Source organism: Penicillium samsonianum (assembly GCF_028829775.1).
Source record: "Penicillium samsonianum strain IBT 33392 chromosome Unknown utg000004l_segment0_segment0, whole genome shotgun sequence".
NCBI lineage: Eukaryota > Fungi > Ascomycota > Eurotiomycetes > Eurotiales > Aspergillaceae > Penicillium > Penicillium samsonianum.
This window is the reverse complement of record NW_026643262.1, coordinates 2,492,381-2,517,056: the sequence shown is the minus strand read 5'-3', so window position 1 is coordinate 2,517,056 and position 24,676 is coordinate 2,492,381. Positions and strand designations below refer to the sequence as shown.

Here is a 24,676-nt window from a genome sequence, read left to right as displayed (position 1 = left end):
TTATAGTCATGCGTAGCACCTCTTATTGACTCCCGTAGGCATCATTGTAGCTTTTGACAATTGCCATTACATCACTGAATCAACAATATGGCTACCGGCTTCCTGCGCGTGAAGGGTGATACTATCGTCGACGGGAATGGAGAGGGGGTTGTGATGCGAGGAGCTGCTCTAGGAGGATGGATGAAGTATGCAGATAATCAAGTTGCCGTGTTAATTTCCCCGTCTCCGAACTGACATATCATCTCGAAGTATGGAGAATTTCATCACAGGCTTCGCAGGCCACGAGGCCCAGCACCGCGCCGCCATGCGTCGAGTCCTAGGACAAGAGAAATACGAATTCTTCTTCGACAAATGGCTCGAGTACTTCTTCACTGAGGCGGATGCCAAATTCTTCGCCGAGCTAGGACTGAACTGTCTGCGTCTGCCTTTCAACTACCGCCACTTCGAGGACGATATGAATCCCCGCGTGCTGAAGGAATCAGGGTTCAAACACTTGGATCGAGTCGTCGACCTGGTCAGTGTTTCGCATATCCCTCTACATAGGGGTAGTAGTTGCAGGAAATGGACTAATCTTAAGGCCGTATAGTGCGCAGCACACGGGATTTATACCATCCTGGACATGCACGCCGTTCCCGGTGGCCAGAACCCAGACTGGCACTCCGACAATCCTACCGGATATGCCGCTTTCTGGGATTACAAGGACCACCAGGACCGAACTATCTGGCTCTGGGAGCAGATCGCCACCAGGTACAGGGATAATCCTTGGGTTGCTGGGTACAACCCGCTCAACGAACCTTGCGATCCTGAGCATGTACGACTACCCGCATTCTATGCTCGCGTTGAGAAGGCAATTCGCAAGATTGACCCGGATCATATCCTGTGGCTGGATGGGAATACGTTTGCGATGGAGTGGAAGGGATTTGACGAGGTGTTGCCGAACAGCGTGTATGCCATGCATGATTACTCGGTGAGCTTCGCATTCCTTCCGAGCCTGCGAGAACACAGAGGTAGTGTTCTAATCCGATCTAATCTCTAGTCAATGGGTTTCCCCACCGGCGATCGCTACAAGGGCACAGCCGAACAAAAAGAGCGACTTGAACACGGGTACCTGCGCAAAGCGCAGTTCATGAGCGAGAACAAGACTCCCGTCTGGAACGGGGAGTTCGGGCCCGTCTACGCGGACCAGGTATTTGACGTCGATGCCGAGACTGTTAACCAGGAGCGATACAACCTTCTTGGTGACCAGCTCCGCATCTACGACAAGTATAACATAAGCTGGTCGATCTGGCTCTACAAGGACATCGGTCTGCAGGGTATGATCTATACGAACCCTGAGAGCAAGTGGAACAAGACGCTCAAGCCTTTCTTGGATAAGAAGAGGGACTTTTGGCTGGATAAATGGGGCAGGCGGCCTAAGTCCGAGCCTGAGGCGGCTTTGAAGCCTTTGCTCGAGTGGATTGACCGTGTTAGTCCGACTGCTAAGGATACTTATCCCACATCTTGGAATACGGAGTTGCATGTCATGCGGAATGTGTTTTATACTTTCTTGGCGGGGTCCTTTGTGGATGAGTTTGCTGAATTATTTCGAGGAAGCAGTGAGAAGGATCTGGAAGAGTTGGCTAGGAGTTTCCACTTTGAGCGTTGTGTGCAGCGAGAGGGTTTGAATCGTATACTCAAGGACCACGCACATGCGGCTCATTGAGTCCGAGCAAGAGTCGGCTTGGTCGGCTTGGTATAGCATGCTATCATAAATTGGACATTCACGATTGGATTCTGGTGCCCTAGAGCGTTGAAAGTGGTTAGATTAATAATAGATGTGATGCTCTATAAGCAGAGTGTGGCAATAGTTTCCGTTCCTGGCGATATCGTGACCTCCATCTAAATACCACGCACTACTGTTATCCGCACACTATCGATAAGCCAGAAAAATCGAAAAAGATCGCGGGGCACATTCTCGACTTCAAGATCTTTATTAAAGGTTACTGGAGGGATTTGACATGGCTGAATCTCCTGCGTATCCGTCCAATCTGGACAGCATCTTTGATGCCGCCTCGCCTCTCAAAGACTGCATCGATCCAATCCGATTGACGTCAGACAACATCGTCCCAATCCTCAACCTGCCCCTCACTCACAAGGTGCTGGGTCACGATGCCTCGAACGAGTCTCTTGCACAGGTTGCAAGCGGCGAGATATCATACACTACCTTCGTCGCAGACCAGGCCCGCGCCACCCTTCAGTCTAGCGATGACCTAACGACGGAACAAAAACAATCGCAACTCCTGCATCTTGGACTAGCAGCCTTGTTCAGCTTCCTGCAGTCCAACGTCACCGGTCCTCCCCTCGAATTCAGCTCAGCCGAAGCCATCTTGCCCTCTAGCCTGCGAACCGAACGCACAACCCTCAAAGCCGTGCGGGCAAAGATCATCCGTGATCTAACCCTGGATGGAGAAGCTGCCTACAAGCTCACACCCAACCCGGAATTGTTTGCTGTCGCCAAGGCTCTGCTGGCCGATGCGAGCAGCGATGGACCACTTGTGGCAAAGACCGCGCGTATGCGCGCCAACTTCCTTCACCAAAAGATGCTCTCGGAGGTCACGAGTACTCTCCAGGATGTGATCTACAAGGATGTTGAGATTTTGGACAAGGCTGAGTTGAACTCAGACGAGCGGAGTCGGTTCCTGCTGGAAAGGGCCATTATCCACACACACCACGGATTCGATGTCAAGGCACGGGAAGATATTGATCAGGCGGCCAAGGTGCGGAGGTTCGAGTTCGCACTGACCGGAAAGATGGGCAAGCGGACAAAATTCCAAGACCGCGATATCAGTCAGCTGGTCGTGTTGGCTAAGAGTGCTGATGAGACATCACAATATTCGGAGCCTTCTGGGCCCAAGAACCTGAACTTGGACGACGACACCCTTCTCGAGGCCATCTCTTTCTCCGACCAAAAGCCCGACGAACAATCCTTGGCAATTCAGGATAAGGTTTCCGCAACTTTGGATGCTATTGATGCCAACAACCAGCCCATTCTCAACCCCGTTGACTCTGCTCTCCTACTCGCACTGGCATCTGCCATTACTAACACCTCGCCTGAGGACGGCCTCACCCGAGAGGAAACAAACCCATACGCCACTCGAGTGCTCGATGGCGGCAGCTCCAACTGGCAAATCTACACCCAAGCACTTCTGGTTCGCAGTCGCGTAGAGGGCTACCGTTCCCGTACTGTTGAGAGAGCCGTTCTGCAGATGCAAGCTTTGGTTGATCAGGTCATTGCGGACACTGCAACTAGCGACGACGCAGCTCAGACTGAATCAGGCGACCCCACAACTTTCCTGCCACGCCCTGAGCAGTCTGAGTCTGCCCCGGCAGCTGACCGACTCGAGCACATCTGGATCCTGAACTTCTCAACACGCTGGAGCCTCGAGGCCGAACTTGCCAAGCGCTGGGTTGATCTCGGTGGTCTGCGCACCGCACTCGAGATCTACGAGAGACTACACCTGTGGGCTGAGGCCGCGCTTTGCTATGCCGCCACCGAGCGCGAAGGCAAGGCGAAGAACCTCATCCGCCGCCAGCTTTACCAGGCCACCGGCCCAGATGAAAATGACGAAAACGAGCAATTCGAAGGACCAGAGCGGTCACCACTACCAGCAGATGCCCCACGTCTGCTCTGTATCATGGGAGATATCGACAAGGACGAAAAGATGTACGAGCGTGCCTGGGAGGTCTCCGGAGAACGATACGCCCGCGCCCAGCGGTCCCTGGCCCGCCACTACCTCACATCCACACCACCGCAACTGGAAAAGGCCGAGATCGCCTATAAGAAGAGTTTGCACATCAACCGCCTGAACCATGGCGCATGGTTCGCTCTCGGCTGCGTGCAGCTCGAGCTCCAGAAATGGCAAGAAGCAACCGACACCTTCACCCGCACGGTGCAACTCGACGACACCGACGGCCAGGCCTGGAGTAACCTTGCCGCGGCGATGCTGCGCATGCCGGCCCCAGAGCCCGCCCCCGAGGTCATCGACGAGTCCACCGGCGAGGTCTCCGCCGCCGAAATCGACCCCCACAAGCGCAAGCGCGAGGCCCTATCTGCGCTCCAGCGTGCAGCGCAACTCAAGGGCACTGACGCCCGCATTTGGGACAACGTCCTGACAGTCGCGGCGTCCATTCCGCCGCCGGCGACACCATTCCGCGATGTGATCACCGCACAGAAGCGCATTATCGAGCTCGCCGGCACGAAGAAAGGCGAGAAATGCATTGACGTGGCGATCCTAGGCATGCTCGTTGATTTCCTGAACGTGGCATTCGAGTACGAGGCGTTGCTTATCCGCTCTGACGATCCATCTGAAGCCCCGATTGTTCGCACCGGTACTATTCCCGGCCAGATCATCTCGCTGGTCGATCAGAATGTCGTCCCGCTTATCACGCACTCTTCGGTTCTGTGGCAGATTGTTGCTCGCGTTGAAGTCTTCCGTGGTCGGCCTTCTAAGGCGTTCGAGGCTCATGAGAAGGCGTGGCGTGCTACTATTGCTGCTAATGCCCAGGGTGCTTTCCAGATGGGCGATGAGAAGCCCTGGCTTGAGGTTGTGCGGGCTACGGAGAAGCTCGTGAGGGATGGGTATGCCAAGTTCGGTCCTATGGACCGTGAAGATCAGAAGGTTGAAGGTGATCAAGAGGCTGAGCTTGTTGCGAAGGACTGGCGGTTTAAGGCTCGAAGTGCCGTGAGAGGAATCATGGGTAAGGGCAAGGACTTCTGGGATGGCACGGAAGGTTGGGACCGCTTGAAGCAGTTGCAGTCTGAGGTAACGGGGAATTAGTACATATAACCCTTTGATGCTGTTTATGAATTATATAGATTAGCTCGCTCATCTAGCAAGTGCAAATATTTACAAAAGTCATATACCAAGTTCAACATTATTCAAATCTCCTCGTGTGGATTGATAAATCGAGGCTGTTGATACCCGTGTACAGCTAAAGTCATAATCTTATGGGAATCATTTTGATTCCAACTTCCTCTTCACCATCCCGCAAAAGCTCTCGAACAAGACGGTGTCTGTCCCCTGCGCCCAGCGGACTAAGACCTTCACCTCTTTCTCGTCCGGTTTCTGCCCCCGGACCAGCCATATCTGCAGACGTACTCCCAGCGCTACCTGGGCCGGGATCATCTTCAATTTATCCGCACCCTCCTCACCGGCAAGTTTCATCTTCCGGCGGGCGAATCTCGACCACACATTCTCAGCAGCGAATCCCGTCCCCGCAGAACGGGTCTGATCCCAGGCCCAGAACCAAGGCAACGAGCTAAGTTCTGCATTGATATTAGCAGTGGCTATGTCAATAGACGTGCCAGGTGGTAACGTGAATGTGTAATCTGCAGGGAAAGGCAAAAGACTCTTCGGGCAGCCGGGGATTCCACGGGCAATATTCTAGAGCAGCGGTTAGACATGGTCCACAAAACACAAAAGGTGGTCCAGTACGACTTACCATGGCAGGCCGTCTGTCTACCCATGACCAGGCCACGGCCCAGCGCTTCGTTTTGCTTCCCTGCTCGAACTCGGTGACTGCGAAATTGGTGATGCCGTGCTTGATCAGCATTTCTACGAGTACGTTGATACTGCTCAATTTGCCGAGCATGGATGTGTACCATTGGACGCGGTCGCGCAGCTGGAGACTCTCGTCGATCATTTGCTTCACGAAAGCGACTTCTCCGCCGCGGGTCACCATTTCGACTTCGGCGCCGGTGCAGGTCTTCATGTAAGTTAGTACGGTACAGTACGTAAGTGGGATGCGATGGGTGGTGTGTGGTAGATTGACATGGAAATAAACATCTAGTGATACATACCGAGAAGGGCTCTCGTTCTTTCTGCTCAGCGGATTGCTTCAGCTCATTGGCCGAGGTGTAAAAGGGTGGGTTGCACATGGTGAAGTCGAGGCTGGTGAATGGTCAGCTAAGATTCTAGAAGGTCTTAACTTAAAGGAGACTAACGTTTGGCGGCCTAGCTTTTCTAGCGGGAAGAGCGGTCCGTTGGGGTCGGAATGTACGATATGAATTCGCGATTCGAGGCTGTTCAGGGCCACATTATGTCGGGATGTGCGGATATTGTTCGAGTCGATGTCTGTCGGGTTGATCAGTGGATGCTGAATATCCTCAAACTCAAATACGTACCTGTTGCCACGAAGTTCCACCGCGGCCGTGTCGCACAGCCCAAAAGGGGGTATATGCCGATGCACCCCGTTCCGCTTCACTTTGTTAGGCATGATCCAGAAATTGGAAGGACTCATTACGTACATGTCGAGGCCGACGATCTCCCGGTCTCGGTCATACCCCTCATGCAACCCTCCAGCGGTGGAGTCAAGGAGGTCCTGCAGCCAGAGGATGTAGTTGAGTCTATACTCCATGTCAGGCACATGCGTGCAGGGCCCAAGCCGTCATTTCGGGACGACATACCTATTTGGTACCTAAATCAAGTCAATACATGTGCATATGATAGGTTCTGTGTCTGCATACCGGTGGACATAGTCGATCCTCGGGGATCTCAACTTTCAGGTGAAAATCTTGTTGCAGGAGGGTGGTGGTGAGTTGTCTGCATGGTGCAAATCAGATCCACTCTCGGGATGTCAGATGTTAGAATCCTCCGACTTACCGGACGGCGGCGGGATCTGTAAAGTCCAGTTGGCCGTTTGATTTCAAGCTGGATTCGATCAGTACTAGTATTTCTGTCAGAGCAGAGACCGTTTCACGTACTGCTTGGCGAAGTCGCGCGATTGCAGCGCCAAGGCTGCAAAATCGATGTCATTTTTGTAGAGACTTCGGGCAGATTCCATGGTCAGGGCTGGGGGTTACTTTGTAGAGGTGCTCAGTGCACTGGAAATTATTGATAGAATTTGAATGTGGTTGGTACCAAAGAAAGCAACGTCCACGGCGTATGAGGGAAGCTGATGTTGGCAAGTGCATACGGATGACGAAAGCGGCCATGTGGAACTTTGACTGTGTTGGTATCTAGGGCAGAACCACATAGAACATCATATACGACCTAAATCAATGTAACTAGGTGAGCCTTGCATAATTGATTTCAGGAAAGAATTCTCATTGAGACTGGTTTCACATAGGTAGTGGGAGAGGCTTAAAATAAAGAAATAGGAGGGACTTATAGATACCAATTAGGAAGGCGGAGAGAGGAAAACAAAAGTAAGTTCCAAGTGGCTGCTATAGTCATCATTGTCCTTACATTTACGGCCTAAGCGACATATATACATATGTATATATCTTCATACGAAAAGAACGTTGCAAAAGAATGCTGAAAGTGAAAGGCTACCTGAAGGTAGCTAGCTGTACTATTTGTATTTGCGCCAATATGTGCATCTGAAACAAAAAATAAGTAATTCTCAAAAGTATGAGTGAGAAGTGAAACCATATAAGCACCGCTTTTTACTGAGAAGCCAAACCCAAATCGTCAAATCGTGATTATGTACCTTTTGCCCTTCTATGTCCAATTTTGCCCCTTTTTTCACTCCAGATATATCGGTCGTCTTCATTTAGACCGACTCTTCCTTCTTTTGAAGTCGCTCCTGGCGCTCAATGCGCCATCCATAGCCCCACTTCATCTCAACCATGAGAAGAGGGACCATTGCCATGGTAATGCCAGCGAGCAGAACAAATGCAAACTGAGCAGTGAGAGCATCAATAATAGCCTGAGAAGCTGCGACACCAGCAGCACCAATCAAACATCTCATCAGGTTGTTGACTGCCGTTGCACTCGCACTAGCACCAGGGTACAAGTCGATGACGAGGGCGCTGTTAATGGTGAATATGGCGGTGGAGCCGTAGGCTATGATAAACTGCAGGATAATCGGGACTGCAAGGTGTGTGCGGAGAGACACTCCGTAGACAGCGACACAGACAATGAAGGTCGCAGTGATCCACCAAGTGTTGCGCATGCGGGCGTACTCGATGGGGAAGTCAGGATGGCTCTTTAAGTTGATGCGAGTGTCGACAGGAAGGTTGTGCTGCTGGCAGTATTCACGTTCTGTTCGCTTGTGGTTGAAGTCCATTAGGTATCCGATTGTGTAGGAGCCGGTCATGCATCCGAAACCATTGCCCAGGAAGGTGAGGCCGACTTCCAGTGAGTTCAGGCCATATCGTTCTTCGAATAGGGAAGATGTGGAGGAAGTTACCATTGACCAGACTGTGTACACAATGCTGCCGAACAACAAGGTGATGAAGACATCCTTCTCGCCTAGAAAGGTGAGGGGTGCCACCACGGTCTTGAAGGTCACCTTGCCCTTCTTTCCGGACGGGATCGAGTTTTCCTGTGCATTTTTCTGTCCGCGAATGGAGTAGATCACTGGCTTGTAGATTCCTTTAAGGGGAACCGTGCCGTTGCCAGCGATAGAACGGAGTGTTTCGGGGAGGAAAAACAAGATAGAGAGAAGACTGATTCCGGATGCAATAACCAAAAACCAGAAGATAGATCGGAAACCAAGGTACTGAGAGAGGATTCCACCAAATACTGGTCCAACTCCCTGGCCCAACATGCGGACTGGATACTGTTAGCTTAGAACATAGCAGTACATCCAAGTAGCGGGATACTTACCACCACCAAAGATTCCAATCAGACTGCCTCGCTCCGCTGAGGTGGTGATATCACCAATGACACCAGCACCTAGGCAAGTTAGCTAAGTCACAAAACAGAGATTGTTAATATATCATACCAATTGAAATGGTGGCGGCACTTCCGGCAGCCTGCAGCGCTCGGAAAGCCATAAGTTCACCATAGTTGGTAGAGACGGCCAAAGCAATGTTCGAAGCAATGTATACACCAAATGTTCCCATAAAAAGCACACGACGGCCCAACACATCGGAGAAAGCACCCCAAAAGCTCGGGGCAAGACCTTGAACAATCATGTATATCGTGATGGTTAAGGTAGCTAGAGACATGGAAATATTGAGTTCCTGTATTGCCGTTAGCACGCACGAATTGGTCAAATATATTACTCAAGTCGACTAACCGCGGCAACGTCTGAAAGCGCTGGGAAGTAGATGTTTGAAGATAGCGGCGAGAAGATGGCGGCGAAGGAGACAATAATGACCATCAACAACTTGCGAGACCGAGTGAACACATGATATGGTGGTGATTCTGGGGCTTGGCTTTCAAGGTTAATTGACTCTGCTGGTGTGGATGGTATTGAGAAGTCTTTGTCATTCCGAGGCGAGAGATTAGGGCTTGAGTTGAGGGAGTTGTCTGTGACCCCAGGTTCTCTGAGGGTTTCTGTTGAACTGAAATGGGACAAAGTCATGATGAAAATTATTATAGAATATGAAGACAGGTCTGGATGTATCAACAGACACAAATTATTGACAATAGAAGAAGACTTATGGCTTCATTCGGCCCAGACAGTTTTAGAGATCTAAAAAGCTAAATGGTGGAATGTAAACACCCTTTTGTATCTCAATTCCAGTAAGAAACCCCTATAGGGCCTATCCAAAAATACAAACAAAATATTAGGCAGACCCATGCATCTACAGTCAACTAAACGTGCTCCACAGTGGGTTCGACCAGGGGGGTTACTATACCATCAAGGGTGGCACAGATAAGACAAATCTGGTAAACCCAACGTCGCTCAATTTGACACGTACGGGCCATGATCCGCACTTGGAATCCTCGAGGTTCTAGTTCAAAATTCCCACAAGCTTACAGAATGACTTATGTCTCTAGAGCGGACGGCTGCATGTCTATGTCATCTCTAAGCCTCGAAGGCTGACGTCTACCCCAGGGAAAGCACATTCCTGAGCTCCCCACGAGTTATTTTGGAGTCTGATCGACTATGGATGAATAGTGCTGGTGCCTAAGTCCATAAGGCAGATTCCAATACCCACTGGAATTCTCTCCGGTCTCCATACACGCGTGTATAGTGGAATCGATCTGCACAGCATGGGCAGCAGCCAAGTCCGGTTTCACCCTCAAGATTTCCAATCGGAAAAAAGATACCGGGCAAAACGTGTTCGACACCTGCATACAGAGTACGGAGGAACCTCACTCGGTTTAGCTCCGCGGCATATTTTGTGTTTTAAGGGTCCCGAACGTCTGCAAGAACAGGGATGTATGATAAGCTGGTTAACCAATCCACTAACAGTTCCAAGTTTTCCAAGCCATGTCTTGCCGAGGCGGATACATATCTTGATTATACCGGTAGGAAAAGAGAAGCTGAAACCCGATGTCTGTGCCAGGGTCTCATTTCTTCCCCACGTGTCGAATATTAGCCATTATGATAACTATCTGTTAAGCAAATGCCAAGCTTCGTCATTTGTCCTGGTCAATATTGATACAGAGAAGATTATTGGACAAAATACGCCATTGACTTACGTGTGCATTCCCCCTTGATGGATCTGTATAGGGGATGTTGGCCCTTGCTGCTTACAAGTCGCCAATCGGGGACCCGCAAAGGGGGCGGCTGGATACTCCGGACTTCCGTACAAGGTTTAGCATCACAACCCAATGACGATGCATTATGATTCCAGATAAGTGATACCCGCAAGATTGAGCAATGCAGCTACATTGCCAGACAGACGTGGATAGGAGAAAGAATGCGTCCAAGACTTTCTCTCGGGACAAGGTTCGCGCTATGGAATAGACAGGAGATGATCGACAAATCGAAAGGCCTCGACGAAGTACAGAATACAAGGTATTACATGCATACGGAGTACATACTATGTACTATGCCCTAAATGGTGCCAATCCTCGTGTCGATCAGACCCACAAATCCCCCCCCCCCCTGGTGCAAGTCTTTTCTAGCGTGATAGAGCGTATCTGACTCCACTGATGCACCCTGATGCGCCGCGCGCTACGGAGTACCACACCCTTAGAAACCGTAGCGGGGCCGCCAAGATCTCGTCATCGTCTACTTTGTACTATTGATCATTAACTTGCACATCCCTTCGCAATTGAGCGTCGACTTGACACTTTCGGGGTGTTTTTCTATCTCGAACTCAACCATCCGCTCGGTTAAGGCTGGCTAGGGCTGTCTACCCTGTAAGGCTGATGGAGTTTTTTTCTATCTTGGCAACCTGCAGAATTCTACTTCCGATCCAGTTCTCAACTTTGATGCCCAACGCCAAGCCTCTCCCCGGGCCGCTTTCACGGCGAGGACAGTCTTGCCGCAGATGCCGATTCTCGGGTGCCCCGATACCGTCTCGGTTAGTACACGTTGGGTGGATTTATTAGTAGATTGGCCTGAGATGATTCGAGATCCCCACTTCTAAATAATACAAGGGGACCCTTTCTGTTGAAGTGGGTCTTCTTTTAAACCGAGGCCAAACTTAAGGTGATAACCGTTTGCATCTAGATTTGGTAAAGACCCCGTGTACCGTCGTAGCGATCTTCCTGAAGAATATCCAAGTCTCCTCGGTACGGGGATCACGGCCCCCCGAGGCCGCAGCCACAACGGAGCTGAGAAACGTGTCTTGGAACTTCATGTAATTGGATTAATCGTGCTTAGATTTCTTGACGGGTTTTAGAATAAGAAATCTTATCTCTTGGTTGATTATCAATCCAAAGTTGTTGACTGGCCACTCGCCATCTCTAGCACTCCAAAGCAACTTGTTCTCTTTTTTCCTTACGTATGTTGTATTCTCTCGAAATTCCTTGAAACAATAGTCTCTACCCACTATGGCTTCAATCCGGCAGAGGTAGTAGACCCCTGACCAGTATGACTATCCCCATCTGAAACACAGTCTAGTCATATAGATATACTCCATAGCGATAGTAGCAGAAACAACAAAGATAATTATTTCAAATCTGTGAGCGTTACGAACACATGAGGCTGTGTCTGAGCTATTTGGCCTGGCGCTTCAATAAACAAACGCATTGGCCAGGGGATTTGCAGATCTGAAACAGCCCCTGGCTTTCCTGGTCCGCCCAAAGAACTTGACACACACAAGCTAATATGAGGAATTCCAGAGCGTCCCACGAAGAATGAAGAATGTAGGGCCAGTTTACAACAAAAGACATCCTAGCATGTCGTCATCGCATGAAATGACATCCTCACTGTCCTTCGCCAAACTGCCGATCATTCTATCATTCTCCAGTTCGCCTGAGTTTCCTCTATCAACAGAAACGTTACAAGCGCCACTCAAAATTAAAACTCCGGTCCCCTTATTTTTGCGCAGCTCAATATAATGGACCTGCTTGGCATCAGACTGTTGGGCCCAGAACAAAAATCTAGATGGGACCCTGTGGACCGAGACATTCACGCGGTTTCTTTCCCGAATGCATATCCCGAATGCATATCCCGAGGGTCGACCCTACAAGGCTACTCCGGACGCCCTGATCGTCGACATATGGAACTCGCGTATGGATCTAGCGATTGCGTGAGTTGTTCCTGTGGATATCCATAACCTGATAGCGCTGGGGTGTGGAGATGCATGTCTCACGATAACGATTGGACCAGGTGGTTGAGGCGTATTACTTTGTACATGATTTCACTACAATGTATATTGTGGATTGACGGGATTGGGTCTTCGATTGCATAAATCTTCCCCTCGTGTTGATTTGACTCGTTGGTGTCGTTTCATCGAGATCTTGAGACCTTGGCGTCGCAAAAGTGAGTATGTGGCGCTGGGCGGTTCGCAACTCTCGGAGTATTTACAAACTCAAGATTAGGTCTGGAGTGTTACCCTGGTTCAGGTGAAATAGGCTATTCTAGAAGCTTTTTCATACTGTACATGTATCTACCTGCATGTGTAATCCCTCAGCCATGATGACTTCGGCATTGAAGAGTCGTTGGCCGGAATAGTCCGAGTATTCGCAAACTCAATGCGAGAAGGTGATATAGAACTACCGTGGTGTAAACCAAATAAAGGGATCTAATTGTCTATGTATAGTAGCAAGTATAACACGTGTATGTAAATTCTTGACTGTTATTCCACATAGTACCTCCGTAATGCGCTTGGGGTCACCAAAGTCAATGCATCATGGAATTATAGATCAACTTTGGTTTGGACCAAAGAGACCACAAATAGACATAACCAGACCTAGATATGAAAAAAAAAATTTATATATCATGAGTTTTGCAAGATGCTTTCATTTCACCAAGTAGTGAGTCCCAGCAACGACCCACGGATATATATCCTCACCCAAGTACGAATGCAGCAGCGTAGGTACACCTACCGTTATAAAATTAGGTAAGAAATGACCCATAAGCTTTGCGTCTCTAATATCGTTGTAAATATAAGTTATAGTCAAACTACTAAATTTGCTGGATATCGTAATATTCGTGCTGCCCTCTCCCGAGGTCAGTCTGTAAATGTATGACGTATGTCGTCCGGCGGAATGTATATTCCGCCTAAAACCTCGAGTATTTAATTGTAGAGATTAAAACATTAATTAGTTGTACATGTAGTGAAAGTTCTTAACGTGATAGTTCATTTATTATCTCTATCGATTAAATATGTCGCACCTCCAATACTTCAACTACGACGGCTGGGGCCAGAAAGCAAAGCGAGATTTCTATTACAGCCAAGCCGTCCGCATTGGCGATCGCATCGAATGCGCAGGCCAAGGTATGTACACAAGCCAGGAGGCCTCGCTTTCCGAATAAATAGATCGTGCGGATAACATCGTGAATAGGCGGCTGGGACCCCCAAACCTTTGTGATCCATCGAGAGATCAATGCGCAGATCGACCAGGCTTTCGCCAACGTGGACCTGAACCTGAAGCACGCAGGAGGAAAAGGGTGGGAGCAGGTATTTCGGGTGAACTCGTACCACGTCCCGATCAACGACGAGGCCCTGGAGGCGATGGTGCGGAATTTCAAGAAATGGATGCCAAACCACCAGCCTATTTGGACATGTGTTGGGGTAACGAGGCTCGGCGAGGATGATATGCGGGTTGAGATTGAAGTTGTAGCTCATGACCCGTGAGAGATCGAGGTCAGAGCGGACATGGCGTATGTGCATTTGTGGATTATGAACCCATCTAGCTCTTGTGTTGAAGTAGCGTGGGTAGGCAGTGCCACACGAAGAAGCATATTATCCTAAGAATGGGAGAAGACCCTTTCTCAAATATCGTGAGCTTAGCGTTTGTCGCCTCTACCACCACCCCTGCCACCACCTCTGCCACCCCTACCACCACCGCCTCTGCCGCCTCTTGTTTTGCCCTTTCCTCTGCCACCCATCATACGGCGTCCTGACGCCTGGACATGAGCGATGTCGTCTTTGTTCAGGTTCAATGTGCCTCCCGAGAACTTGCCCACGGAAGATCCGACAACACCGCGCTCTCTTCGCCCATTGTTGCTCGATTTGTGTACCTTGTTAGGCTTCTCGAGGATGATGCCGTTCTCCTTGGCCTCTTGGCGGCGTCTGTCTTCCTTTGATTCAGCCTTAGCTTTGATGCCTCGTCGGTGCGCAGTAGGCATTTTAGTTTGCGCATAGAGCGAAGTTTTGGCTCCAAGGGATTGCATGCGCATATCCAAAGCCTTCAAACGGTTCTTTCCAGTGGGGGCAAGGTCGTCGGCGGAGTCGAGAAGGTGTGACTCCTTGAGTAGTCTTTGCAATGCAAGATCATGCTTGAGGTTCGCAGAGTCGTGGGTGTCTTCTTCTTCTTCTTTTTTGGATGTAGGCTCTGGCTCAGTGCTCGGCTTATCTAAGTCGGACAACAATTTTCCACTCTGCAGGTCTCAGTATTAGTATGAGCTCCCAATGCGTTGAGATTTAGCACATACCATAAACGCCTTCCAAGTCTTCTTGTCCATTCTGTCTTCTGGTGCCGCGTAAGTATCCGTGTGTTCGACCACCTCGACTTGGTTGCTCTCGTCACTGATGTCGGACATCCCATCCCAGTCACCTCCCGACCCAGAGAGATCAGAGTCATCGTCGTCCTCATTTCCTGCTTCATCGGAATTTGTAGATTTGGCGGTCGGAGCTGGCAAATCAAGTGGCTCGAATTGTGCTTCGAATAATCTGCGGAATACGTCCTGCGCATTGTCCACCGGAGGAGGGCTGTCTTCCTTGGCCTGAGGCTTGGAAACCACAGTGGTTTCTCTCTTTCGTTTCACAACCATGGTGAATGTGCTGTCGACCAAATTGTAAAATCGAACACTCGCGTCTCCGCCCAAGAAGTTTTTCGGACTAAGCTCGAGATCACGTGCGATAAGATAAGCCGCCCCTCGATTCACACATCCATGAGTCGTCACTGAACCAACTTGTTCTCCAATTCGCCAGAGAAGATGACCAAGTTCAGGCCTTGCATTGACCTGCATTCAGGGCAGGTCAAGCAGATTGTGGGTGGTACGCTCAGCCAGGTGGCGGCAGACCTGAAGACCAACTACGTATCCAAGTTCCCGGCCAGCCACTACGCGGGATTGTATCAGAAGCACAATTTGCGCGGCGGGCACGTCGTGAAGCTTGGACCAGGGAATGAAGAGGCAGCTCAGGAGGCATTGAAGACATGGCCGGGTGGACTGCAAGTGGCCGGAGGTATCACCGATAAGAATGCGCAATATTGGATTGATCAGGGTGCAGACAAGGTAAGCCCCCGGATTCCAGACGGATTACTATTTCTTCGCTTGGCATTGTGCTTGGTCGAGAAGACAATGCTATCTATCCTTTTACTTCAAGTTTCTGTTTGCTTGCACTGCGTCATAGCAAGAGTCCGATGACGCTAATCATGTGGAATGCGGGCAACAGGTGATCATCACTTCATTCCTCTTCCCTGGGGGCAAGTTCTCGCTCGCGCGGCTCGAGTCGGTCCTTTCAGCCCTGGGCGGCGACAAGTCAAAGCTGGTCTTGGATCTAAGCTGCCGCAGAAAAGACGATACTTGGTTCGTTGCGATGGACCGCTGGCAAACTATCACCGAGATGGAGATCAACCAGGGTATGTCCTTCCAGTACTGAACCTAGGTTGATTGTTGGCTCACTGACACTGTGTAGAATCGATCTCAATGCTGGAACCATATTGCGCCGAGTTCCTAATCCACGCTGCAGACGTAGAGGGCCTGCAACAAGGCGTCGATGAGGAACTTGTTTCAAGACTGGCTGAATGGTGTACTATTCCCGTGACCTACGCAGGAGGTGCGCGCCATTTACAAGATTTGGAAAAGGTCCACACGAGTAGCAAAGGAAGAGTGGATTTGACGATTGGTAGCGCGCTAGATATCTTTGGCGGCTCCGGAGTGACGTTCGATGAATGTATCGAATGGAACAGGACACATTAAAAATAGAACATAAATCAAAACGAATAGATGATATCAAAAATATTATGATGAGCTGAATAGTATTTCCATATCCTCATTTACTATTTCATCAAAAAGAGATGAAAACAAACAGCAAGGAAGACGAGTCACAGATGTGTCTGGACTTGTCCCAAAACGGCTTAGGGGCTTGCATCAACTGAAGGTCCGCCCGCCTCCGTATCTCAAGTCCTCAACCTCAACTCTCTGTATTAGCCGATTTGCGACCACCTTTCTCCAACAAACCAGCTATCCCGATACTTCTGCAACACCCCTAACCTATCATCAAATCGCCAATATGAAGCCCGTAGTCTCTGCCTTGAACGCCTGGTCTTGGTACGCTCCCCCATCCCAGACAGTATCCATCGAAAAGCCCTATCGCTCTAACACCTCGCCTGTCGAATAGTGTCGTTATCTCCGCTTTCGCAATCGTCATCCTCTCAGTCCTCGGCTCGCTATACAGCGTACGTCTCCCCGACTCCGACCTACCCATCAGATCCCCCAGATCCCCCAAAGACTCATTGTCACAGACCTACGTAATATGGGGTTCAGCCGCTAACACGAAGGTCCTAAATATAGAGCAACAACCACGCATACACCGGATCAGAAGGCGAACCCAAAGATGGCCCCGCAGTCGCCGCGTCCATTTACACCGCTGTGATCGTCTACGCTGTACGTCACTCCCCCTCCCTAAGCCCCGACGGGATCGTCCGTTGCATGAGAAAGGGATCGGTTACTGACAATGCGCTTTTCTGGCTCACAGGGCTTCTTCGTTTTCTGCGGTTTCCAGGCTTACCTTCACTTGCGAGACAGTAGGGGAGGTGCTATATCACTGCATTGAAATTACCTTGGTCCCTTTTCCTTCGATGTCTTCCATGACACCTTTATTTGTCGATTTTCAATCTTTGAGCTTATATCTTGGGGTTTCTTGAGTACAACACGGTGGTTTTTAAATTTGATGCGTTGGGAGTGATTCGAGGTCGAGAGAATACTTTGAATTCTCTCGAGTATGAATCACCCATGTCTACTCTGTGCGACCTAGATTCGTCTATGTTAAAGACGAGCAGGATCGGACTAAGCTTGAAAGGCGTTGGCGGGCAGGTTTCCCGGTCTCCTTTGCTAGAATACACAGATGGCCGACCTGCGACTTGTACATAGAGCGCTCATAATTATTTCGAGCTCTTTGATATCTCATTTTTTGTCCATTGGATGCAACTAAAGATAAAATTTGGTATAGACATTCAATCATTTGTTCTTCGTTGAGAAGAAAATCAAGTTTTTGTGAGACCGCCGACGCCAGTGGATGCAGAATCAGATACCGAGCCTCAGCTGGACACTGGTATCCTTTTTGTTTTTTGTTTTTTGTCTTTTTTTGCCCTGTTTTCCTCCAGGTGATTACTCCTCGTCCTCCCATGGGTCCAACATCTTGGACATGTAAGGACCGTCAAGGAAGTACCCGAGACGAGCATAGTAGCTACGCACGCCCACACCGGAGATAACACTGATCTTGCGACTACCGTGCTCCTCGCGGGCAATACGCTCCGCCTCCTCCATCAACAAAGTTCCAAAGCCACGGTGCTGGAACTTGCGGGCATCACGTCCGTGAAGAGGCACGGCAGAACCGTAGACGTGAAGCTCGCGGACAATACTCGTCTGCTGGCCGGTGAACTCAGGACGGAAGGTGTGAGTCTCACTGCACTTGCGCAGACGAAGCAATCCAATGAGAATATCCTGCTTCGGGTCTTCGTATGCCAAGAAAGTCTCCCAGCCGCCATTGGCAGTGTAGTCACGGCGGATCAACTCAATCTGCGATGGACGGATCTTGTTCTTGACTTCGTTGATACCAACTTCTCGCGTGCGGACATCACGGCAGGTCGTGCCGAAATCCTTCATACGCGCCAATGCCAGTTCGCGCAGGTTGCCGTTCTCCACGCCGGAGGTAACAAGTGGCATGGGGATATCGCGCTGGACTCGGTAGATACGGGTCCACGGGGGAACTAGGGCGAGAATGCGTGCGACAAGGTCGATAAGTGCGTTGGGTGTGTAGTTCTTGTAACGACCGGTGCGCCACAGTTCGTAGAGACCGGTGCCTCGGATGACAAGCGTAGGGTAGAGTTTGAGACCGTCGGTACGGAAGTTGGGGTTCTCGAAGTACTCCTGGAACTGGAAGAGATCGCGCTCCATTCCAACGTTAGGCAGATCGGGCATCATGTGGCTGACAACCTTGAACCCGGCATCCTTGGCAAGCTTGAACGTCTCAGCTACTGCTGCTACGGTGTGGCCGCGGTTGGTGTCTCGCGCAACGTCCTCGTACAGACTCTGCACACCAACTTCCAACCGCGTGCAACCGTAGCGGAGCATGCTGCTCAGATGTGTATCCAGACAGTAATCTGGTCGGGTTTCGATTGTGATACCCACACACTTCACGTTGCTCATTTCGCCTGCCAGCACGGCCTCGTCAACATTGTCCGTTTGGTATCCGCTCAGCGCGTTGTGAAGTTGGGAGATGAAAGTGTCCCGGTAATCTTCTGGTAGCGACATGAAGGTTCCGCCCATGATAATGTATTCCACCTTGTCCACGCTGTGACCGAGAGCTTTGATCTGGTCTACACGTCCTCGGGCCTGCTCAAACGGATCGTAACGAGCGCGGATCGCTCGCATCGAGGTCGGTTCATATCCAGTATATGATTGAGTCGAGTATTCGAAGTCGGAGTCTGGGCCACCAGGGCAATAGACACAGATGTTACCGGTATAGGCGATGTGGGGGCATCGATGAGGTTTGCACATAACCGCCACGACGGCGATACCAGAGGAGGTTCCTATAAACAAGGTTAGCGATAGTCCATCACTCCCACTTGGAATATGTAAACGTACGGATCGGCTTCGCAATCAGCTTTGGCAGGATATATTTCTTGTAGTGCTCAGGTACTGCCGCAATAATGGCCGTCAGTGGCGGCGAGCTGGACAAGCTGTGCTTTTTCGAAAAGGTAGCCCGCAACTTGTTGAGATTTAGATCCTTCTTGGGCTTGGTAGAGTCTCTGTGCGACTCGTAATCTTGAATGAGAGCATTTGCAATGTCGGAACACGCTCGCATGAACCGCTCGTTCTCCGGTACGTTCTTTGCGTTCTTCTTGGCGGCCCTTTTGATTTCCTGCGAGGTCATAGTCATGGTAGCCATGGCGAATAGAATAACACCGCGCCTTGGCGGGAAGTCTTTTCAATAACCAAAAGCGACAAGCAGTTGTACTTCCAAGGTTAGTGGGGGTGAGGTTGATTAGATAGAAAAATGTGGTCGCCGAGGCCGCGCCCGAAGTCAGTTCCGCTTAAGTAAAATAATTATCCCGAGCGAAAACTCCCGGGTGCGTATCCCGAACACCTGCCCTTTATCCCGTCCTTTTATTTCTTCCACCTCACTTCATATCCCTCAACTCTCCCCTCATACATACAATCTTGCAGCAATGCAGGCCTTCCGCCGTAACACCCTCTCGGCCCTTCGCAATGTCGGCGCCACCCAGCGTCGGACTCAGGCCACCTCTGCCTACAGCGAGACCTTGAACAACCTCAAGATCAACAAGGACACCCGCGTTCTCTTCCAGGGTTTCACTGGAAAGCAGGGAACGTAAGTTCAACCTCTGCGCTCTCATTGTCGCACGCGCATGATGCTGACATTCGGCCTTGAAATAGCTTCCACGCTGAGCAGGCCATCGCCTACGGTAAATATTTATCCAACCGCGATCGCATCCGAACAATAGCTTACACAGGACAGGCACAAATGTCGTCGGTGGTACCAACCCCAAGAAGGCCGGCAGCATGCACCTCGACCGTCCCGTTTTCGCCAACGTTAGCGATGCCGTGAAGGAGACCGGTGCCACAGCTTCCGCCATCTTCGTTCCGTATGATAACTCCTATGCTCTCGAAATATCAGCAAAACAATGCTAACTGCATTTAGTCCCTCTCTTGCCGCTGCCGGTATTGAGGAGGCCATCGCCGCTGAGATGGGCCTCGTTGTCTGGTACGTACCCGATGGAGCTCCCCCTTGCAAAGAACTTTATCTGACAGTTTTTCGTTTAACAGCATTACCGAGGGTATCCCTCAGCACGGTACGGATTGATCGACTACGGATTGAAGCGCGCGAACTGATTGATTTCATATAGACATGGTCCGCATCACCGACATTCTTAAGACCCAGAACAAGACCCGCCTGATCGGTCCTAACTGCCCCGGTATCATCGCTCCCGTAAGCTACCACTCCAACTTTCTACAATAATTCGAGCCGCGCGAAATACTGACACATCTCGTTCATAGGGTCAATGCAAGATCGGTATCATGCCCGGCTTCATCCACAAGCGCGGCCGTGTCGGCATTGTCTCTCGTTCCGGTACCCTGACCTACGAGGCCGTCAACCAGACCACCCTCGCTGGTCTTGGTCAGTCTCTCGTCGTCGGTATCGGCGGTGACCCCTTCTCCGGCACCAACTTCATTGACTGCCTCAAGGTCTTCCTCGAGGACCCCGAGACCGACGGTATCATCATGATCGGTGAGATTGGTGGTTCCGCCGAGGAGGATGCTGCCGAGTTCTTCAAGGCCAACAACATCCACAACAAGCCCGCCGTCTCCTTCATCGCCGGTATCTCCGCTCCCCCCGGCCGCCGCATGGGTCACGCCGGTGCCATCGTCAGCGGTGGTAAGGGTGGTGCCGATTCCAAGATCGCCGCTCTCACCGATGCTGGTGTCATCGTCGAGCGCAGCCCTGCTTCCCTCGGCAAGACTCTTCTTGCTGAGTTCGTCAAGCGCGACCTTGTTTAAAATTGTCGCCCCTTTTGATGCATCGCGTGTCTTGTTGTCCTGGTTTTGAAGACGGGGATCTAAGGTATATGTGCCATTTTATACTATGGGGTTTTATGGGCTGTTCCTTTTCGGCTGCTCCTGTATTCTTTTTCTCCTTTGTGTTAGAGATCCTTGAAGTAATCATGCTCGTGTAATTATTACTGTGTGCTGCTTGTGCAGAGTGGATGGTTGAAATATGTAAATATATGGAAACCATTCTTTTAAAGCTGTGAAGCAAGCTTCTTGAGCAGTCCCTCCTCTCTCTATCTACGACCGGTCTTCATTCTAATGCTCATACCGGACATCCATAGTAAACACATGGGCCTAGAAGCCAGCACGAATTGCACAGCAGAGCAGAAGCCGCCATGCCTTGCCACCGCAGCCAGCGGTCCCAGCTCTCGAAGAAAGTGAAAATTGGTATTAGTCCAGTGTGACCCGGAGGCATTGACTTGAGCCTCTGTTTCGGGTATATTGAAAGTTGACTTTGACATGCTGTTTGTAAATGGTGTTGTAAAGCTATGTGTTAGAGCATCCAGGTTATATGTTCGACATCGCATCCCCATGGCCGAGGAAGAGAGGACCGAGTCCGAATATCTGAAGGCTGGTAAATTCCCTAGGGTGAGAAATGTTCATATTTTCATCCGCCTTCGCCACTTAAACAGACGGGCGAGGCATCGTCAAGCGAAAAGGGCCTTAGAATGGCGGCTATGAAGCCCACTTTCATCGCTGTGATAAGAAAAAGAGCATCTCGGGACATGCACCGCATGTTGCATACGCCGACATCGCCCACTCATGGCCACTGTAAGAGTTGGCTAACAAGTCGGATATCGTCAACTAGGAGGGTTCTATCTTGTTCACCTTGGACAAACATCCATGGATTGTTTCTTAGAGGTTAGGTCCGCTGACTAGTGACCATCCTATACATACGATCTAAATATAAGCTCACCTCCCACCGTAAGAAAAAACTGTCATCTACTTGATTCCAGAGACTAAAATACAATAAATAGCTGCTCGTCACAATTACAGGCGGTCTCGCAAACCTCAGAAGATATCTTCTAATCCATCCCTTCCTGTCAACTACTATGTAGTTACGTTGTTTGTGTCCTTAAATGAGATCTGGGCCGATTTCGTACGCCCATACATACACGAAGTGACACGAGTGAATTGTAACTGGAACGTAGCGTTGCCGTCCTCACGGACGCCCTTGGGCACCGCTTCGAGGAGTGAAAATTATTCGTAACTCGCAACAGCCGCTTGTCGACGCCCCTAGCCGTTTTCAGAAAGAGGTTCACTGTGAAGTAGCCAGATATGTTACGACGTGAGATGATTACCCTCCTATCTAGCAGAATGCTCTACAACAAGACCGCGTAGAACTGTCGCATTCTTCAATTAGTGCAACCTTGTAAGCCACAGAATGGACCAGAAGAAACGTCGCCGTGTAGCACAGCAACGAGACAATGAAGCACGAGATTTATATCTACATGAAGTCTCACAGTTTGAAGCCAAGTAACTCGTATTCGAGCATTCGGTACAAACTCAGATGCAGAGAACAATATGCTGGGATAAGCTTCGACCCGCCTAGTGCGAATATAACATACAGTTAATTGGAATAGGGATGTTTCCTCATAATCTCGCTGAGCGCCGATTCTTTGCAGCTATCTTGATAAAGTCGTCCATTATGAACTGACACGAAGCCACGGCATTCATATCCTTGTCATTTCTCAGCCGTTCCAAGACGACAGCTTCGCCAGCAAACATAACATTTACTTCACCATTATCACAACCTGGCAGGAGAGTAATCTCGCCACGGGGAAGCACCCGGCCAAGATATGGCTCACGATACGCCTCACACCGGCCGAGGCCAGGACCCCAGTCCTCAAGCACGACTGAGCTGAGACGTGTGTGATCAGTGACAAGGGCATCGAGCGGACCTCTTGGTACTAGACCCGGGTTCATAGGGTGCATCTGCGCAATATCTATTATTTCGCGGAATACCTCTTCACTCCAGTTGTTGTTGGTACTGCGAATCATCGTTGCTACCTTGGCCAAGGCCTCCGGGGCTGCGGATGTGAAGCCATCAGTCTTTGCAGCAACTGGAAAGAAGTCCACGCAGGCCGGCATGTAGTCGAGAGGCAAAGGCGGTGTCAGGCGCGGGCGCACGCTCCCAAGGTAAACGATACGCGTCGTCTTGGGTATAGGCTCCGCACCCGGCACACCCGGGGCCCATTTGGCAGCGAAGAAACGCTGCCAAGTAAAAGCTGTCAGACAGTCGATGGATGACAGCTTGGTGTCTCTAGGCGAGACTCTGTCGGCGACGAGTTTCAGTTTTTTTATTGATAATTGAGGGAAGGTCCATACAGAGGTCGACAGCTCACGAAGCGTATCTTCAGGAAAGTTGGCCAGGTCAATGTCTGTCAAACGAGCCTTTGTGAAGATGCCATCTATTGTCTTGCCCATCTTTCGGGGATCGCGAGGGTCGAGCATTGTCCAATGTGGAAGATTTGCCGCGAGAGCCGCCAACTTCTCGAGATCATGCTCAATCTGCACATTAGGCGTCAGCGGCGAGCGGTCCATCAAATTCGCTGCTACTTGCTGCGGTAGCGGAGGCTCGGGCATATTATTTGTCCGAGCATTGGCAACAGCACGCGAGTTACGTGCCCAAGACCCCATCAAGTCCATACATTGCACGAGGTCACACATAGCATGTGCGATAGACATGGTCAACACTATTCCGCCTTTGATGACATTGAATCGAGGAGCAAGGATGGGGTCGCCGGTCTGGGCGCATGGGAAGTCTTTTTGGCGCAGTTTGCTCAGACCATCTTGGTCGCCGTCACCGAATGGCCAGCCAAATCTTCTGAACTCCTCATACGAAGGCATGTCCTTCATGTCTCGGTGGTCGTGGAACTCAAAATTGACACCGGCGTACGGCGTTGGGCGAATCTCGATCGAGTTGCGTCCAGTTTCATCCTTGACAATTCTACCACAAAGATGTGGGTGTTGGTATATGTAACGGGCGAGGCCACGTTTGCAGTCTTCGTAGAGCTGTCTGGGGTCGGCGTCTGGTTTTAAAGGGAAGAATTCTGTCGGCGAAGGATAGACTGGCGAGGTCAAATTATCCAGAGCAGATAATCTGATGAGAGAGGGACGCACAGGGCCCGCAGGCTCAACCCATGAGCTAGGCAGTGTTTGGGGGTCCATTGAAAAGTCAAGCGCCTTTCACAGCGAAGAAAGAAGATACAGAATCGCATGCTTAGGTTTTCGAGGTCGTGACACCATTAAGAACATGTGGATTAGTGCCTTCCAGTGTCCCCACCCCTTTGTTGACGTCCAATTGTAGTATGTTTCTGACGATTGAAGTTCAGATGGGCTTGCGCGCCCTTAGGGGATCGTCGCCAAGTGGAGTCATTGCGGCTGCTCGTGGTACAGTGTCTGTTCCAATTGGTCCGGTGGGGGTACTTGAAGCCACTAAGATCTTGGTCGGAGGATATAGTACGTTTAGCATTCAATAGCCAATTGATAGTTCATAATTCATAGTTTTGCCACTTTCTCTATTAAAACAGAGCTAAACCCCATTGGTAGAGATCCACTATGAATTTGCCATGAATTTGAAAATTAAAATGCTAAA

At 50.3% G+C, this 24,676-nt stretch overlaps 11 protein-coding genes across 11 annotated transcripts; 6 read left to right on the top strand and 5 right to left on the bottom strand.

Annotated features, from left to right (window-relative positions):
- Nucleotides 1-87: 87 nt before the first annotated feature.
- N7471_007882 (glycoside hydrolase family 5 protein) lies at nucleotides 88-1,702 on the top strand (the record flags this gene model as incomplete). Its single annotated transcript, XM_057280601.1, has 4 exons — nucleotides 88-185; nucleotides 250-514; nucleotides 587-967; nucleotides 1,037-1,702. The coding sequence occupies 4 exons, from the start codon at nucleotides 88-90 to the stop codon at nucleotides 1,700-1,702; spliced, it is 1,410 nt and encodes a 469-aa protein (XP_057134861.1).
- Nucleotides 1,703-1,997: 295 nt separating this feature from the next.
- Nucleotides 1,998-4,817, top strand: N7471_007881 (uncharacterized protein; the record flags this gene model as incomplete). The annotated part of the gene is made up of 1 exon (XM_057280600.1): nucleotides 1,998-4,817. One exon carries the CDS (start codon nucleotides 1,998-2,000, stop codon nucleotides 4,815-4,817), a length of 2,820 nt encoding a protein of 939 aa, XP_057134860.1.
- Nucleotides 4,818-4,994: 177 nt separating this feature from the next.
- On the bottom strand, nucleotides 4,995-6,822 carry N7471_007880 (DUF890 domain protein; the record flags this gene model as incomplete). The annotated part of the gene is made up of 10 exons (XM_057280599.1): nucleotides 4,995-5,423; nucleotides 5,482-5,745; nucleotides 5,840-5,930; nucleotides 5,984-6,113; nucleotides 6,164-6,237; nucleotides 6,287-6,385; nucleotides 6,446-6,456; nucleotides 6,506-6,581; nucleotides 6,642-6,689; nucleotides 6,743-6,822. 10 exons carry the CDS (start codon nucleotides 6,820-6,822, stop codon nucleotides 4,995-4,997), a joined length of 1,302 nt encoding a protein of 433 aa, XP_057134859.1.
- Nucleotides 6,823-7,533: 711 nt separating this feature from the next.
- N7471_007879 (uncharacterized protein) lies at nucleotides 7,534-9,294 on the bottom strand (the record flags this gene model as incomplete). Its single annotated transcript, XM_057280598.1, has 4 exons — nucleotides 7,534-8,537; nucleotides 8,592-8,660; nucleotides 8,710-8,950; nucleotides 9,007-9,294. The coding sequence occupies 4 exons, from the start codon at nucleotides 9,292-9,294 to the stop codon at nucleotides 7,534-7,536; spliced, it is 1,602 nt and encodes a 533-aa protein (XP_057134858.1).
- A 4,149-nt stretch (nucleotides 9,295-13,443) lies between these two features.
- N7471_007878 (RidA family protein) lies at nucleotides 13,444-13,915 on the top strand (the record flags this gene model as incomplete). Its single annotated transcript, XM_057280597.1, has 2 exons — nucleotides 13,444-13,555; nucleotides 13,623-13,915. The coding sequence occupies 2 exons, from the start codon at nucleotides 13,444-13,446 to the stop codon at nucleotides 13,913-13,915; spliced, it is 405 nt and encodes a 134-aa protein (XP_057134857.1).
- A 152-nt stretch (nucleotides 13,916-14,067) lies between these two features.
- On the bottom strand, nucleotides 14,068-15,054 carry N7471_007877 (uncharacterized protein; the record flags this gene model as incomplete). Its single annotated transcript, XM_057280596.1, has 2 exons — nucleotides 14,068-14,661; nucleotides 14,716-15,054. 2 exons carry the CDS (start codon nucleotides 15,052-15,054, stop codon nucleotides 14,068-14,070), a joined length of 933 nt encoding a protein of 310 aa, XP_057134856.1.
- Nucleotides 15,055-15,219: 165 nt separating this feature from the next.
- N7471_007876 (1-(5-phosphoribosyl)-5- ((5-phosphoribosylamino)methylideneamino)imidazole-4-carboxamide isomerase HIS6) lies at nucleotides 15,220-16,206 on the top strand (the record flags this gene model as incomplete). The annotated part of the gene is made up of 3 exons (XM_057280595.1): nucleotides 15,220-15,519; nucleotides 15,680-15,866; nucleotides 15,923-16,206. 3 exons carry the CDS (start codon nucleotides 15,220-15,222, stop codon nucleotides 16,204-16,206), a joined length of 771 nt encoding a protein of 256 aa, XP_057134855.1.
- Nucleotides 16,207-16,519: 313 nt separating this feature from the next.
- On the top strand, nucleotides 16,520-17,062 carry N7471_007875 (uncharacterized protein; the record flags this gene model as incomplete). Its single annotated transcript, XM_057280594.1, has 4 exons — nucleotides 16,520-16,557; nucleotides 16,628-16,685; nucleotides 16,801-16,893; nucleotides 16,985-17,062. The coding sequence occupies 4 exons, from the start codon at nucleotides 16,520-16,522 to the stop codon at nucleotides 17,060-17,062; spliced, it is 267 nt and encodes an 88-aa protein (XP_057134854.1).
- Nucleotides 17,063-17,616: 554 nt separating this feature from the next.
- Nucleotides 17,617-19,399, bottom strand: N7471_007874 (Elongator subunit ELP3; the record flags this gene model as incomplete). The annotated part of the gene is made up of 2 exons (XM_057280593.1): nucleotides 17,617-19,040; nucleotides 19,096-19,399. The coding sequence occupies 2 exons, from the start codon at nucleotides 19,397-19,399 to the stop codon at nucleotides 17,617-17,619; spliced, it is 1,728 nt and encodes a 575-aa protein (XP_057134853.1).
- Nucleotides 19,400-19,573: 174 nt separating this feature from the next.
- On the top strand, nucleotides 19,574-21,274 carry N7471_007873 (succinate--CoA ligase (GDP-forming) subunit alpha). The gene is made up of 7 exons (XM_057280592.1): nucleotides 19,574-19,840; nucleotides 19,906-19,934; nucleotides 19,988-20,114; nucleotides 20,171-20,233; nucleotides 20,296-20,321; nucleotides 20,376-20,458; nucleotides 20,527-21,274. Exons 1-7 carry the CDS (start codon nucleotides 19,680-19,682, stop codon nucleotides 21,025-21,027), a joined length of 990 nt encoding a protein of 329 aa, XP_057134852.1. The 5' UTR covers nucleotides 19,574-19,679; the 3' UTR covers nucleotides 21,028-21,274.
- A 1,397-nt stretch (nucleotides 21,275-22,671) lies between these two features.
- N7471_007872 (uncharacterized protein) lies at nucleotides 22,672-24,249 on the bottom strand (the record flags this gene model as incomplete). The annotated part of the gene is made up of 1 exon (XM_057280591.1): nucleotides 22,672-24,249. The coding sequence occupies one exon, from the start codon at nucleotides 24,247-24,249 to the stop codon at nucleotides 22,672-22,674; it is 1,578 nt and encodes a 525-aa protein (XP_057134851.1).
- Between the last annotated feature and the right edge of the window lie 427 nt (nucleotides 24,250-24,676).

Excerpts from the sequence above, each read along its gene's own strand:
- N7471_007873 (XM_057280592.1), top strand. The coding sequence starts at position 19,680 with ATGCAGGCCTTCCGCCGTAACACCCTCTCGGCCCTTCGCAATGTCGGC. Across the intron at positions 19,841-19,905 it reads TTCACTGGAAAGCAGGGAAC|CTTCCACGCTGAGCAGGCCA; the intron begins GTAAGTTCAACC and ends GCCTTGAAATAG. Across the intron at positions 20,459-20,526 it reads GCCCCGGTATCATCGCTCCC|GGTCAATGCAAGATCGGTAT; the intron begins GTAAGCTACCAC and ends TCTCGTTCATAG.